The sequence below is a fragment of the Theropithecus gelada genome, chromosome 7a (genome assembly GCF_003255815.1).
Source record: "Theropithecus gelada isolate Dixy chromosome 7a, Tgel_1.0, whole genome shotgun sequence".
Classification (NCBI taxonomy): Eukaryota; Metazoa; Chordata; class Mammalia; order Primates; family Cercopithecidae; genus Theropithecus; species Theropithecus gelada.
This window is the reverse complement of record NC_037674.1, coordinates 25987297-26003306: the sequence shown is the minus strand read 5'-3', so window position 1 is coordinate 26003306 and position 16010 is coordinate 25987297. Positions and strand designations below refer to the sequence as shown.

General features: G+C 40.6%; 1 protein-coding gene across 2 annotated transcripts in view; it reads left to right on the top strand.

The window, feature by feature from the left end:
- Window positions 1-16010, top strand: part of TRPM7 (transient receptor potential cation channel subfamily M member 7) — a 120822-nt gene that overhangs the window by 6040 nt on the left and 98772 nt on the right. For both annotated transcript variants that reach the window (XM_025390406.1, XM_025390407.1), the window contains exon 2: window positions 11980-12059. In XM_025390406.1, the coding sequence (XP_025246191.1) occupies window positions 11980-12059 (80 nt within the window). The remainder of the gene's footprint in view (window positions 1-11979; window positions 12060-16010) is intronic.

Below are 16010 nucleotides of genomic sequence, written 5' to 3'. Positions count from 1 at the left end.
CTCGGTCACCCAGGCTGAAGTGCATGGCGTGATCACAGCTCACTGCAACCTCCGCCTCCCGGGTTCAAGTGATTCTCCTGTATCAGCCTCCTGAGTAGCTGGGATTACAGGCGTGAGCCACCTCGCCCGGCACTTTACATATATTAATCCCTCAGGAAAATTCTGTGAAGTCAATACTGTTTTCTCCATTATTTATGTATAAAGAGCAGAGAATCAAAAATCACTTGCCAACGGTCACAAGACTAAAAGTGGTAGAGTAGGTATTGACTTGCCAAATTATAGAAACTTGGAGAAGGCCTTTGATATTCAGGGACGTGTATATTTATAAGACCTCAGATGACAGATGTTATGTCAAGTTTAAAAAGTTAAGATTCTTTTTAAAAAAGTTGTAACTTAAAAAGTTTGCTGTACTTGATTTTCTTCAAATGATAATGAAATCTAATAGAATTTCCTTTACTATCAATTTCTGTGTATTAACCTTAGGACAGGACAGATAATTTACAACTCAGTTGTCTGTTTTTTTTTTTTTTTTAGACGAGTGTCTCACTCTGTCAATTAGGCTAGAGTTCAGTGGCGCGATCTTGGCTCACTGCATCTCCGCCTCCCGGGTTCAAGCCGTTCTCCTGCTGCAGCTTCCCAAGTAGCTGAGGTTACAGGTTGCACCACCACATTGGGCTACTTTTTGGGTTTTTATTTTTATTTTTAAAAAATTTGTGTTTTTAGTGGAGACAGGGTTTTGCCATGTTGCTCAGGCTGGTCTTGAACTCCTGGTCTCAAGTGATCTACCTACCTTGGCCTCCTAAAGTACTAGGATTACACACATTAGTCTGTAGGCATTTTATTTTATTTTTATTGTTTTATATATATATATATATATATATTTTTTTTTTTTTTTTTTTTTTTTTTTTTTTTGAGATGGAGTCTTTCTCTTTCGCCTAGGCTGGAGTTCAGTGGCATGATCTCAGCTCACTGCAACCTCCACCTTCTGGTTTCNTTTTATTTATTTTTTTTTTTTTGAGACGGAGTCTCGCGCTGTGTCACCCAGGCTGGAGTGCAGTGGCGCGATCTCGGCTCACTGCAAGCTCCGCCTCCCAGGTTCACGCCATTCTCCTGCCTCAGCCTCCGAGTAGCTGGGACTACAGGCGCCCGCCACCACGCCCGGCTAGTTTTTTGTATTTTTAGTAGAGACGGGGTTTCACCATGTTAGCCAGGATGGTCTCGATCTCCTGACCTCGTGATCCACCCGCCTCGGCCTCCCAAAGTGCTGGGATTACAGGCTTGAGCCACCGCGCCCGGCCTATTTTTATATTTTTTGAGATGGAGTCTTGCTCTTTCACCCAGGCTGGAGTGCAGTGGTGCTCCCTGCAGCCTCTGTCTCCTGGGTTCAAGTGACTCTCCTCTCTCAGCCTCCCAAGTAGCTAGGATTACAAGCACCTGCCACCATGCCCAGCTAATATTTATATTTTTATTAGAGACGGGGTTTCACCATGTTGGCCAGGCTGGCCTCGAACTCCTGACCTCAAGTGATCCACCTGCCTTGGCCTCCCAAAGTGCTGGGATTACGGGCGTGAGCCACCACCTGGCCGTGCATTTTATTTTGACAAGTGCAGAGACACATACTCTGAGGCAATCCTTAGTAGTTTAGAAAAGTCATTAAGCTAAATAGATTTCTGGATGGGTGTAACTCTTTGTTAAAAGCAGCAGGAAAAGACTGGGCATGGTGACTCTCGCCTGTAATCTCAGTACTTTGGGAGGCTGAGGCAGGCGGATTGCTTGAGGCCAGGAGTTTGAGACCAGCCTGGCCAACGTGGATAACCCTGTCTCTACTAAAAATATAAAAATCAGCTGGACGTGGTGGTGTGCACCTGTAATCCCAGCTTCTTGCAAGACTGAGGCATGAGAATTGGTTGAACCCGGAAATGGAGGTTGCAGTGACTCCAGATTGCACCACTGCACCCCAGCCTGGGCGACAAAATAAGACTCTGTCTCAAAAAAAAAAAAAAATATATATATATATATAAAATAAAACCTGTAGAAACCTATTGTGAATGTATCAACAAAAGTATCAACACCCTACTCACTGATAGATAATGGGTTGATATGGCTTACTTGCAGTGTGAATGTCCAAGTTTTCTTTTCTTTTTTTTTTGGATAGTGTCTTGCCCTCTTGCCCATGTCAGAGTGCAGTGGCATGATCATGGCTTAACTGCATTCCCAACCTTCTACACTCAAGTGATCTTGCCACTTCAGCCTCCCAAGTACCTAAAATGACAGGCCCATACCACCAACCTAGCTAGTTAAAATTTTTGCCTGGGTACTGTGGTTCACGCCTGTAATCCCAGCACTTTGGAAGGCCGAGGTGGGTAGATCACCAGGTCAAGAGATTGAGACCATCCTCGCCAACATGGTGAAACCCCATCTCTACTAAAAATAGAAAAATTAGCCATGCGTGGTGGCACACACCTGTAGTCCCAGCTACTTGGGCGGCTGAGGCAGGAGAATCATTTGAACCCAGGAGGTGGAGGTTACAGTAAGCTGAGGTCGCACCATTGCACTCCAGCCTGGGTGACAGAGCGAGACTTCATCTCAAAAAAAATTTTTTTTTGTTTTTGCAGAGATGGGCTTCTCACTCTGTTGCCCAGGTTGATCTTGAACTCCTTGGCTTGAGTGGTCCTCCTGCCTTGGCCTCCCAAAGTGTTGGGATTATGAGCATGAGCCACTGCACCTGGCATTAAGTTTTTAAATATATAGAACTTTTCTACCAGTTGTTACAGAATTATAGATGCTTTTCAATAGTATCTTTAAATCTCTCTCATAGGGTTTGCATCTAAAATGCCAGTAATATCTAATTATTAATTAGTTGAGTAGTTGGCAGCCAGTTTAGAGTAAGAGTGGAACTCTGTGACATAATAAAATTACGTGTGCGTATATATATATATGAATGAAACTTGAGAGTAGGTTCTAAGAGTGTCAGAAAGTCAAATGTATTGGACTCTGATAGGGGAAGTCAGAGAGTGCCAGCTTCAACATTTTGCTTTAGGCTAGTCTTATTTGTCATTGTCTGTGTCATCCTTGGCAGGCATGTTGACCCATGTACAAATTTATCACATAACTCTGAATTTCTATGTTTATTTGTTTGTTTTGAGACGGAGTCTCACTCTGTTGCCCAGGCTGGAGTGCAGTGGCACATCTCGGCTCACTGCAAACTCCGCCTCCTGGGTTCACGCAGTTCTGCCTCAGCCTCCCGAGTAGTTAGGACTACAGCGCCCAGCACCACGCCTGGCTGATTTTTTGTTTTTTTTTTTCAGTAGAGATGGGGTTTCACTATATTGGTCAGACTGGTCTCGATCTCCTGACCTCGTGATATGCCTGCCTTAGCCTCCCAAAGTGCTGGGATTACAGGTGTGAGCCACTGTGCCCAGCCAATTTCTAGGTCTTTCGTGTCATTTAACTTTGTTTTCTTGAGCACATGAATTTTATTAGTAGGCAATTTCTTTTAATTTGATTACCGTTCTTTTGAGTATAGGTCACATTTTCCTGTCTATTACCATATCTAGTCATTTTGGAGTGTATGTTGGACATTGGGATTGTTACTTAGTAGAGGCTCTGGGTTACCTTTTTTTTTTTTTTTTGATACGAAGTCTTGTTCTGTTGCCCAAGCTGGAGTGCAATGGCATGATCTCAGCTCACTGCAACCTCTGCCTTGTGGGTTCAAGCAGTTCTCCTGCATTAGCCTCCCAAGTAGCTGGGATTATAGGCCCGTGACACCACGCCCGACTGATTTTTGTATTTTTAATAGAGACGGGGTTTCACCATGTTGGTCAGGCTGGTCTTAAACTTCTGATCTCGTGATCTGCCTGCCTCAGCCTCCCAAAGTGCTGGGATTATGGGTGTGAGCCACCACGCCCGGTCTCTGGGTTCTCTTTTAATCCTTTGCTCTGTGTGTGTTTGTGTGTTGTTATTGTTATGTAATGAATGCCTGTGATCTCCCTCACTCCCCGAGAATTCATATCTTGAAGCCCTAATCTCCAGTGTGATTGTATTTGGAGATGAGAACTTTGGGAGATGGAGGTAATCAGGGATAGATGAGATCATGAGGATGAGGCCCTGGGTCTGATAGGATTTATGTCCTGAGAAGAAGAGATACCGGAGAGCTTATGCACTCCCTCTTCACTGTGTGAAGACACAGTGAGGAGGCAGCTGTCTGAGAGCCCTCATCAGACACTGGCCCTCCTGGAATCTTGATCTTGAAGTTTCAGTCTCCAGAACTGTGAGAAAATTTATTTCAGTTGTTATCCCACCAAGTCTGTGTGGTGTTTGTTGTGGCATCCCAAGCTAAAACAGTTATTGTACTCAAACTCCAAACTGTCTCTCCTACAATGGGCAGCAGGAATATCTACTCAGTTATTTTAGTTAGCTGGGCTGCTGCCCCATGTGTACGTTCTTCATGGGTCAGCGAGAGATTTGTGTAGAGTTAATATGAAGTATTTAGGATTCCTTTTCTCGACTCTTGGAGAAACTTTCCCATCACTTTCCAGCTGCTGTTTTCACCTTGCACTGAGTAGGTATTCTGGTTCTATAAGTCAGTAAGACTGTGGGATTTCTATTGGTATTTAGCTGTTCACGAGGCGTAGGATGGGGACCGTCTTCAGGCAAAAAAGCCTTAAAAATTGGAAAACTCACTCAATACCATTCTTTTATTCTAAGTGTAGACTCCATCTAGTTTCTGCTTGCTTTTGGTCCTCAAGTCTTTTTTATCTTTTTATTTAAAAAGATGTTTTTTAAACGGATAGAGATGGCCTACTTAACATGTTTTGACACGTTTTGGCACAGAGTTGTTGATGGTATCCTCATTATTATTTTTTGGTCCTCAAGTCTTTTTTCAGTGTCCTCAAGTCTTTTTTATCTTTTTATTTAAAAAGATGTTTTTTAAACGGATAGAGATGAGGTCTCGCTGTGTTGACCAGGCTGGTCTCAAACTCCTGGCCTCAGGCATTCCTCCCATCTTGGCCTCCCAAAGTGCTAGGATTACCAGCGTCAGCCACTGTGCCTGGCCTCTTTTTTATCTTTTGTCCAGAGTTTATGGTGGTTATCTGTGGGATGGTTAGCCTAATAGGACCTACTTCTCCATAGCTAGTATCTTCTTTCTAATTTTAATATATAGAATCATAGAATGTATTTATTTGTTAAAAAAAATCTTTGATTTCCACATGTTACCTTAATAGCAGAATTTTTTAGGAATCTTTAATTTTTTCCCCAAATTTTTGCTAGCAGCATCTAGGCAGGAAGGATATGCTGGTAGTGATTTGTTTAGAGAGTGAGATGTGCTTAGGTTTACTTGTAATACGTGTCGCTTATTGCTGGTAGACTGGTATAAAAATTTATAATTCAAGGAATTTTGAAGTGATCACCATCATAGTTGAAATTTCACTATGTGGCATGCATTGTGCTAAAACAACTTACATGGATCATTTTATTTAATCATCAGAGCAACATTGTGAGGTAAGTACTATTGTTACCCTGTTTTACAGGTAAGGAAGCAAAAAGAGGTTCTGAAACTTGAACAAGGTTGCACATATAGTAAACAGCAGAGCTGGGATCTTAGATCAGTCTAATTCCAGAATCTGTACTGTTTAACTACTGAAGATCACCAACTGATCTTTAAGATTCCCTCCTCTGCTAGCATTCTGCGAATATAGTTCCTTTTTACATTACTTGGAACATACAAATGTAGGAATTTTCAGATTTGTGTTTGTAGTTTGCCACCTCTTGGTAAAATTTGGTAGTGCAGCCTAGCAGTAGAACAAACAGCAAAGTGTAAAAAACTAGGAATTTTTCTATGTATTTATAACTAGGGCATATTTGATTGGGTGACTGATGGCAGAGCAGAAACTTAGAATTTCAAAAACTGTAAAAACTTTTTTTTATCATTAGGTCATATTTACAGCTTTCAGCTGGGGTATGTGAATGTTGGGTTTGTGAAGCCAATTCCTGTGTAACAAGTGAAGGCTGTAAATGATGAGAATGCTATGTGTGGGAAGAATATACTTACATTTGTCTGTTCCATAAACAGAATGAAAGGTAGTAAGTTTTTGAAATAAACGAAATTGGTGAATGAGGTACTTTGGAAAGCTGTAGGAAATTTTCTTTTTTTTTTTTGAAATGGAGTTTTGCTTTTGTCGCCTAGGCTAGAGTGCAATGGCGTAATCTTGACTCACTGCAACCTCTGTGTCCTGGGTTCAGTCGATTCTCCTGCCTCAGCCTTCTGAGTAGCTGCGATTACAGGCACCTGCCACCATGCCCAGCTAATTTTTGTATTTTTAGTAGAGACAGAGTTTCAGCATGTTGGCCAGGCTGGTCTCAAATTCCTGACCTCAGGTAATCTACCTGCCTCGGCTTCCCAAAGTGTTAGGATTACAGACATGAGCCACCGTGCCTGGCCAGGAGATTTTCTTGAAACATGCTAATGTCATTGTATGTCCCTATAGACATAAAATTTAGTAAAAATCTGTGCGTATAGGAGTGACACAATTTAAGTGACTTTTAGCAAATTGTTTGCTAAAGTTTTGGGTGGATTTGCCAATGAGAAACAACTCTGGTTTCCAGCTCTTGGAAAAACCCAAAACTACTATGAGATGTAGTAGAGGGGACGATATATTCAAAGTATTGAAGGGAAAAAAAAAAAACAAACCCATCAACCAAGAATACTGTACCTGGCACAGCTGTCCTTCAGAAAGGAAGGAGAGATGAAGATTTTCCCAAACCAAAACTCAGAGTTTATACCACTAGACCTGTGTTACAAGAAACGCTAACAGAATTTCTTCAAGCTGAAAGACAGGGTTGCTAATTAGTAACAAAAAGAATATGAAAAGTATAAAACTTACTGGTAAATGTAAGTACAGTTAATTTAGAATACTCTAATACCATAATGGTGGTATGAAAATCATTTGTATTTTTAGTATGAAGGTTAAAAGATAAAAACCATTAAAAATAGTAATAGCAAGAATAATTTGTTAACAGATACATAATACAAAAACATATAAATTGTGACACCAAAAATTTATTAGAAACCAGGCACTGGCTGGGTGCCATGGCTCATGCCTGTAATCCCAACACTTTGGGAAGCAGAGGCAGGTGGATCACCTGAGGTCAGGAGTTCAAGAAAAGCCTGACCAACATGGTGAAACCCCATCTCTACTAAAAATACAAAAATTAGCTAGGTGGCTGGGCAGGGTGGCTCACGCCTATAATCCCAGCACTTTGGGAGGCTGAGGTGGGCAGATCACAAAGTCAGGAGATTGAGACCAGCCTGGCCAACATGGTGAAACCCTGTCTCTACTAAAATACAAAAAATTAGCCGGGTGTGGGGGTGTGCACCTGTCGTCCCAGCTACTCAAGAGGCTGAGGCAGGGGAATCACTTGAATCCGAGAGGCAGAGGTTGCAGTGAACCAAGGTTGTGCCCCTGCACTCCAACTTGGCGACAGAGCAAGACTCCATCTCAAAAAAAAAAAAAAAAATTAGCTGGGCATGGGGTGGGTGTCTGTAATTCCATCTACTCAGGAGGCTGAGGCAAGAGAGTCACTCGAACCCAGGAGGCACAGGTTGCAGTGAGCTGAAATTGCACCATTGCACTCCAGACTGGAAGACAGGAGCGAAACTCCATCCCAAAAAAAAAAAAAAAAAAAAAAAAGGCACAGTGGCCCATGCCTGTATTCCCAGCTACTTGGGAGACTGAAGTAGAAGAATTGCTTGAGACCAGCCTGGACAACATAGTGAGACCCCATTTCTAGAAAAAAAAAATAGCCAGGCATGGTGGCATGTGCCTGTATTCCTAGCTACTCGAGAGGCTGAGGCAGGAGCATCACTTGAGTCCAGAAGGTTGAGGCTGTAGTGAGCTGATTGTGCCACTGCACTCCATCCAGCCTGGGTGACAGAGCAAGGCCCTGTCTTGAAAATAAAACAAAAGACAGTGGTTAATAGATTTTTTTTAAAAAGACCCAGTCTAGGTCAGGTACAGTAGCTCATGCCTGTAATCCCAGCACTTTGGGGGGCCGAGGCGGGTGAATCACCTGAGGTTGGGAGTTTGAGACCAGCCTCACCAACATGGAAAAACCCCGTCTCTACTAAAGATACAAAAAATTAGCCGGGCGTGGTGGTGGGTGCCTGTAGTCCCAGATACTCAGGAGGCTGAGGCAGGAGAATAGTGTGAACCCGGGAGGCGGAGGTTGCAGTGAGCCGAGATCATGCCACTGCACTCCAGCCTGGGTGACAGAGTGAGACTGTTTCAAAAAGAGAAACAAAAAACAAAAATAGGTAGGAGTACACTCTAACCATAAAAAGCATAGTCTAGTAAATACATAAATCAGTAACATAGTCATTTATTATCATTACAAAGTATTATGGACTGTACACAATTGTATATGCTATACTTTTATGCAACTGGCAGTGCAGGTTTGTTTACACCAGTATCAAAACAAATACCCAAGTAGTCCTTGAGCTATGAACTTATGATGGCTATGATGTTAGTAGGCCATAGGAGTTTTTTTTCTTTTTCGAGACCAGTTCTCTCACCCAGGCTGATGTGTAGTGACGTGGTCATAGCTTACTTTAACCTCAAACTCCTGAGCTCAGATGAACCTTCCTCAAACTCCTGGGCTCAAGTGATCCTCCCGCCTCAGCTTCCCAGGTAGTTGGGACTATAGGCAGGCACCAACATGCCTGGCTAATTAAAAAAAACCAAAAACTGTTGTAGAGACAGGATCTCATTATGCTGCCTAGGTTGGTCTTGAACTCCTGGCCTCAAGCAGTCCTCTCATCTCCTCCTCCCGTGGCAAGATGCTGGGATTACAGGTGTGAGCCATTGCACCCAGCCTGCAATAGGAATTTTTCAGCTCCCTTATAATCTTAAGGGACCACTGTTAAATATGCAGTCCATCATTGACCTCAGTGTTGTTATGTGGCACATGACAGTATGCACAAGGGAATATCATTCAATCTTAAGGAAATTCTGTTTTTTGTGACCTGGATAGGCCTGGAGGACATTATGTTCAGTGAAATAAGCCAGGAACAGAAAAACAGATACCACGTGGTCGCACATCTATGTAGAATCTGAAAAAGTGAACTGATAAAAGTTCAATTTCCGGGTGGAGAGTAGAATGGTGGTTATCAGAGACTTGGGTGGGTGGGGATTACTGGGGAAATGTTGGTCAAAGGATACAAAATTTCAGTTGGGAGGAATAATTTCAAGAAATCTTTTGTACAACATGGTGACTATAGTAAATAACAGTGTATTCTTGAAAAATACTAAGAGTATATTTTAAGTGGTCTCACCACAAAAAAATAGTATGTGAGGCAATGTGTATGATAATTAGCTCGATTTAGCCATTCCACAATGTATAGTAGCCCCCTTTTATCTGGTCTCAAATTCCTGAGCTCTAGCAATCTGCCCTCATTGGCCTCCCAAAGTGCTAAGGTTACAGGCAAGAGCTACTGCACCTGGCCTACTTAACGTGTTTTGACACGTTTTGGCACAGAGTTGTTGATGGTATCCTCATTATTATTTTCTTGCTTTCTTTCCCCTTCCCTCCCTCCCTCTCTCTTTCTCTCTCTCTTTTCTTTCCTTTCCTTTCCTTTTCTTTCTTTTTACAGTAAAGTGAACGCAAGTTTATTAGGAAAGTAAATAAACAAAAGAATGGTTACCCCATAGGTTGAGCAGTCCTGAGGTTATTTCTTGATTATATGCTAAGCAAGGAGTGGATTATTAATGAATTTTCTGGGAAAGGGGTGGGCAGTTCCCAGAACTGAGGATTCCTCCCCTTTTTAGACTATATGGGGTAACTTCTGGATATTACCATGGCATCTGTAAACTGTCATGGTGCTGGTTAGAGTGTCTTTTAGCATGCTGATACATTATAATTAGCATATAATGAGCAGTGAGGAAAACCAGAGGTCTACTCTTGTTGCCATCTTGGTTTTGGTGGGTTTTGGCTAGCTTTTTTTACTGCAAACTGTTTTATCAGCATAGTCTTTATGGCCTGTATCTTATGTTGAACTCCCATCTCATCCTGTGACTTAGAATGCCTAACCTACTGGGAATGCAGCCTAACAGGTCTCAGCCTTATTTTACTCAGCCCCTATTCAAGATGGAGTCACTCTGGTTTAAACACCTCTGACGTTCCCCCCCTCGTTTATAAGAGAATCCTTCATCCTAAGGGTTGTAGAGGGACGAAGATCTACCTTTTGTAACTTCTTCTTGCTGAATGGGGTGATGATATTTCTGCCTAATTATTAAGGTCTCTTGTATCCGTGGTAGAGAGGCGCTCATTCAGAATGCATCAGTTTGCTGAGGACCATCCATAACTGAGTTCTGACAAAACATGATATCTGAAAGATTAATGAGTGTTTAATAAAACATTTAGTAAGCTTATCCTGCATTCCTGTATAAAGAGTACAACAGCAATATATTCCATAACAGTAAAGCAAAATAAGTAAAACTATCCCAAGTAAACTAAATTAGAAGACTTTCCATGAACTGGCAACTGTCGGAACCACACTGATACGGAATCACTGATTCCATTATGTGCCCAGAATTAGAATATTGATCCAGATTTTTACATTATCCATCCCTCTTTTTTTTTCTGCACTTCAGTCAGAGATCACTGATTGGTTCACAGGAGAAAGCAAGGTCAGCCTAAATTGCAGGAAAAAAACTCAAAAACAACTGATGAGACCAGAATCTACTGACGGGTGTACCATAGTTCTCAAAAAACAATTTTTTTCTCTCTCCAATGTCCCATTTTTACTAAAGACAAATTATGGTATGACCGATTTGCTTTGTTATACTTGGCCAGATTATCTGTATAAAGTGCAGCAAGAATAATTATTTTTCACATAGGCTTTTGAAATTGGCTTTGATGGAACTCTGTCCCATAAGGAATCTCAGATAAGACTTTTAAAGCTGCGCCCAGCGTGGATTTTTTTTTTTTTTTTTTTTTACTTTTCTTTGTGAGACAGAGTCTCACTCTGTTGCCCAGGCTGGAGTGCACTGGCATGACCTCGGCTCACTGCAGCCTCCACCTCCGGAGTTCAAGTGATTCTCCTGCCTCAGCTTCCTGTGTAGTTGGGATTACAGGCGTGCACCACCACGCCTGGCTTCAGACTTCCAAGTAGCTGAGACTACAGGAGCACATCACCACACCTGGCTAACTTTTTAGCTTTTGGTAGAGATGGGGTTTCACCATGTTTTCCAGGCTACCCTTGACTTCGGTGTCTAAAACGATCCTCTCACCTTGACTCCCAAAATGTTGGGATTACAAGTGTGAGCTACTGTGCCCAGCTAGTTGTCTTTTAAATGGCTCATATCCTAGAATAATAGCAGCCCCTCTTAAGGTTTTTGGTTCATAGTGGCAATCTCAAACTTGGCTTCCCTCCTCTTTGACTATTTGAAGCAATAGTGTCTTCACAGTACTGTTGATTTAATAATCTAAGTCACTTGGGATTTAAATGGAATTATTCTGACATTTTGGGGTGCCATCTTCAGACTATAGTATGTAATGAATAGTAAATAAAAAATTATGTAGTATAGGAGTGTTTATGGGCTGGGCACGGTGGCTCACGCCTGTAATCCCAACACTTTTGGAGGCCGAGGTGGGCAGATCACCTGAGGTCGGGAGTTTGAGACCAGCCTGACCAACATGGAGAAACCCTGTCTCTATTAAACAAATACAAAATTATCTGGTCGTGGTGGCGCATGCCTGTAATCCCAACTACTCAGGAGGCTGAGGCGGGAGAATCACTTGAACCTGGGAGGTGGAGGTTATGATGAGCCAAGATCACACCATTGCACTCCAGTTTGGGCAACAAGAGCAAAACTCTGTCTCAAAAAAAAAAAAAAAAAAAGTTTATGTTTTTATCATGAAATTGTTTCCTTCTTATTTAGTGGGTTAACTTAAACAATTCTTTAAAACATTTTGTTTTAGTCCCAGAAATCCTGGATAGAAAGCACTTTGACCAAGAGGGAATGTGTATATATTATACCAAGTTCCAAGGACCCTCACAGGTAAGCACACCTTTGTTGCTTCTGGGATCTTCTAGAAATTTTAGTGTAAATTATATTGCTATTTCTTTTTTGGAAACAAAAACTACTAAATACATTATTTGTAGTTACTGTTACTTTTTATAGTTACTGCTAATCATTTAATTTGGGAAGGATTGGGAGGAAGAAACAGCATTGAAAATCAGTATTTTGGAGTTCTTAATGCCATTTACAGCATACAATCTCTTCCTTGAAGTGTTCCTCCATCTGTAAACTCCCTCAGATCATAGTGTAGTGTTTTACAAAGGTAAGGCAGTTAAGACTCCTTCTCTCTTTTTTATTTTTTTAACAGATTCACTGATACTTCAAACTTAAATTTGTGTATTTATTGAGCATCTACTGAGTATCCAACACTATGGTTCATGTTGAAGAAAGCAATATGAACCTAATAGTCATTCTTTTTATTTGCCAATATATGGATACAGATCATTATTTACTGGAAAATCCATTGTCAGAGACTATAGGTGTCTGTGTCTTTGGTCTCTGAAATGACTTTGATAATAGAAAAAAAATAAAGGATATTAACTTAGTAACTAAAGAAAAAGTTGAGCTCATGAAATATTTACTTAAGCATATTTGCCAAAAATATTCTTTTAACTTTTTTTTTTTTTTTTTGAAACAGAGTCTTGCTCTGTCGCCCAGGCTGGAGTGCAGTGGTGTGATATCAGCTCGCTGTAACCTCCGCCTTCTGGGTTCAAGTGATTCTCCTGCCTCAGTCTCCTGAGTAGCTGGGATTACAGGCGTGCACCACCACACCTGGCTAGTTTTTTGTTTGTTTGTTTGTCTTGAGACGTAGTCTTGCTCTGTTGCCCACGCTGGAGTGCAATGGCGCAATCTCGGCTCACTGCAACCTCTGCTTTCCAGGTTCAAGCGATTCTCTTGCCTCAGCCTTCCAAGTAGCTGGGACTACAGGCGTATGCCACCACACCTGGCTAATTTTTTGTATTTTTAGTAAAGACTAGGTTTCACCGTGTTAGCCAGGATGGTCTCAATCTCCTGACCTCGTGATCCGCCCGCCTCGGTCTCCCAAAGTGCTGGGATTACAGGCGTGAGCCACCACGCCCGGCCCTAGTTTTTGTATTTTTAGTAAACAGGGTTTTACTATGTTGGCCAGTCTGATCTTGAACTCCCGACCTGAGGTCATCCACCTCTCTTGGCCTCTCAGAGTTCTGGGATTACAGGTGTGAGCCACCGCACTCAGCAAATTTTTTTTTTTTTTTCTGAGGCCTAAAGATAGAAAAAAACTTAAACAAGGAAATACAAGATGTAGTTATTTCCTAACCTATGGAGCACTTCTCTTCATGGGCACTTAGAAAAAATGAAAATTAATTGACAAAAGTATTTGCAAGATTTTTGAATCTTCTTTCCTTTTCCATCTCCTATCACACTGTGTTCTCTACCCATTTGCCTTCTCTGTAACTTTCATTTCTATTAGATATATAACTCTTAGAAAAACATAGCTTAAATAGACAATTTTTATTAACTGATGTCCCTTTATATTATAGAATATGTCACTGTTCTTGTTTATAGTGGGTACGTAGTAAATATTTGTCGAATAGCATTTCCAAAACCTTTCGTTAAATTATATAAATGTAAATTTACATAATTTAATTTTTTAAATTTCTCTTTAACATTTTAAAAAATTCTAACTTTGAATGAATCTTTCCCAACACACACATTTCCATTGAAAGTGTAATGTGCATGATACATTTTAAAAACTTTTGAGAAACAGAAAGTTGGATCAATAGTTAGAGTTTTAATACATTAAGATTGTCATTATTAATAACATTTGGTGGTTTTATTTTTGGCTTTTTCTCAGTGTATTGTTTTTGTTTTAAAGTATTGCTACATTCAGTCTATATGCAAAATGTTGTACCTGCTTTTCATACTACGGATATTTTATAAGAATGGTAGTAATAGTCCTGGTGCAGTGGCTCACGCCTGTAATCCCAGCACTTTGGGAGGCCGAGGTGGGCGGATCACGAGGTCAGGAGTTCGAGACCAGCCTAGCCAACGTGGTGAAACACCTTCTCTGCTAAAAATACAAAATTAGCCAGACGTGGTTGCGGGCACCTGTCATCCCAGCTACTTGGGAGGCTAAGGCAGGAGAATCACTTGACACTGGAAGGCAGAGGTTGTAGTGAGCTGATATCCACATTGCTGCACTCCAGTCTGGGTAACAACAGTGAAACTCCATCTCAAAAAAAAAAAAAAAAAAAAAAAGAATGGTAGTTAATATTCTGTTATTGTGTATACCACCATTTATATGCCTATTCTCCTATTGGTCAATTTAGTTTTTTTCAATTTTTAGCCATTTTAAATTTAAATTAGGCCATAATGAAGATCTTTGTGGATAAAACCTTTTTGTATTTAAGATTTTCCCCCCTTAGGTTATGTAATGCCAAAATCTTTTCAAAAGTATTAAAGCAATATAAATGATCACCCAGTAGTGAATGAGATTGTCTGCTTTACTAAGTAATGACTAGAGTAACATTTTCCATCACCATCAAGAAAACGTGGTAAGTAGAAAAAGGTATACATAGGTATATATATATATATTTTTAAGCTGAGCGTGGTGGCTCATGCCTATAATTCCAGCACTTTGGGAGACTGAGGCGAGCAAAGTCTGCCTTCCAGGTTCAAGTGATTCTCCTGCCTCAGCCACCTGAGTAGCTGGGACTATAGGCATGTGCCACCACGACCAGGTGATTTTTTAATTTTTAGTATAGATGGGGTTTCACCGTGTTGGTCAGGCTGGTCTCGAACTGCTGACCTCAGATAATCTGCCTGCCTCAGCCTCCCAAAGTGAGCCACCGTGCCTGGCATACATTTATTTATTTTTAATTGACAGTAATTATAATAGTATATATTTTAAATTTGCATTTATTTACTATTCAGAAAATATTTTAAGTTTTTTAAATATCTCTCAATTTTTTAATAAATTCTGTAAATTTTTTTGATTAGTTCTTTTTGGATTATTAAAACAGATAATCTTAACATCTCTTCCAATCATTAGATTCTATGATTTATTCTGATTTCTTACTACTTATTAAAGATATGTTTTATTACAACATCATACCGCATTTCTCAACAAGAGGATAAATGACATTTCCCAAGTCACATGGCTGTTCATAAAGATGGGATTAGTATTTAAGCCTCCATAATTCAGTGTTCCAGTTCTAAAATAAAATACTGTTTTTCTTCCAGAGAAATTGTTGTTTTGCTTTATTAAAAAAATAGATTTTGTTAGGCAGGTGCGGTGGCTCATGCCTGTAATCCCAGCACTTTGGGAGGCTGAGATGAGTGGATCACCTGAGGTCAGAAGTTTGAGACCAGCCTGGCCAACATGGTGAAACCCTGTCTCTACTGAAAATATAAAAACTAGCTGGGCGTGGTGGTGGGCACCTGTAATCCCAGCTCCTCAGGAGGCTAAGGCAGGAGAGTTGTTTGAACCCAGGAGATGGAGGTTGCAGTGAGCCGACAAGGTGCCACTGCACTCCAGCCTCAGTGACAGAGTAAGACTCTGTCTCAAAAAAAAAAAAAATTTTATCATTAAGGAGTTTATTTTCTATAGTTTTATTAATTCCACTTTGCAATAGAAGTAATAAAAGCACTCAAGGTATTAAAGAAATCCAAAGCTGTTACTAAGTGTCCCCACCTTTAACCATTCATATGAGACGTAATTTACAAACAGGTAGTTGGTCACTTCTTTCTACACTAGTTGAACTCTTAATTTTATATGACTTAATAATTCACTCTTGGTTCATAATTTAAAAGGTACCAAATACTATAAGTGAAAGTCTCCTTTCCACTACTGTGCTTTAGCTATAAGTTTACCTTGCTAATAAAAAATCTGATGTTATCCATTCCTTGGAATGTCTTCCAGAAAGTTAGATATAGTCTTTGCATGTCCAA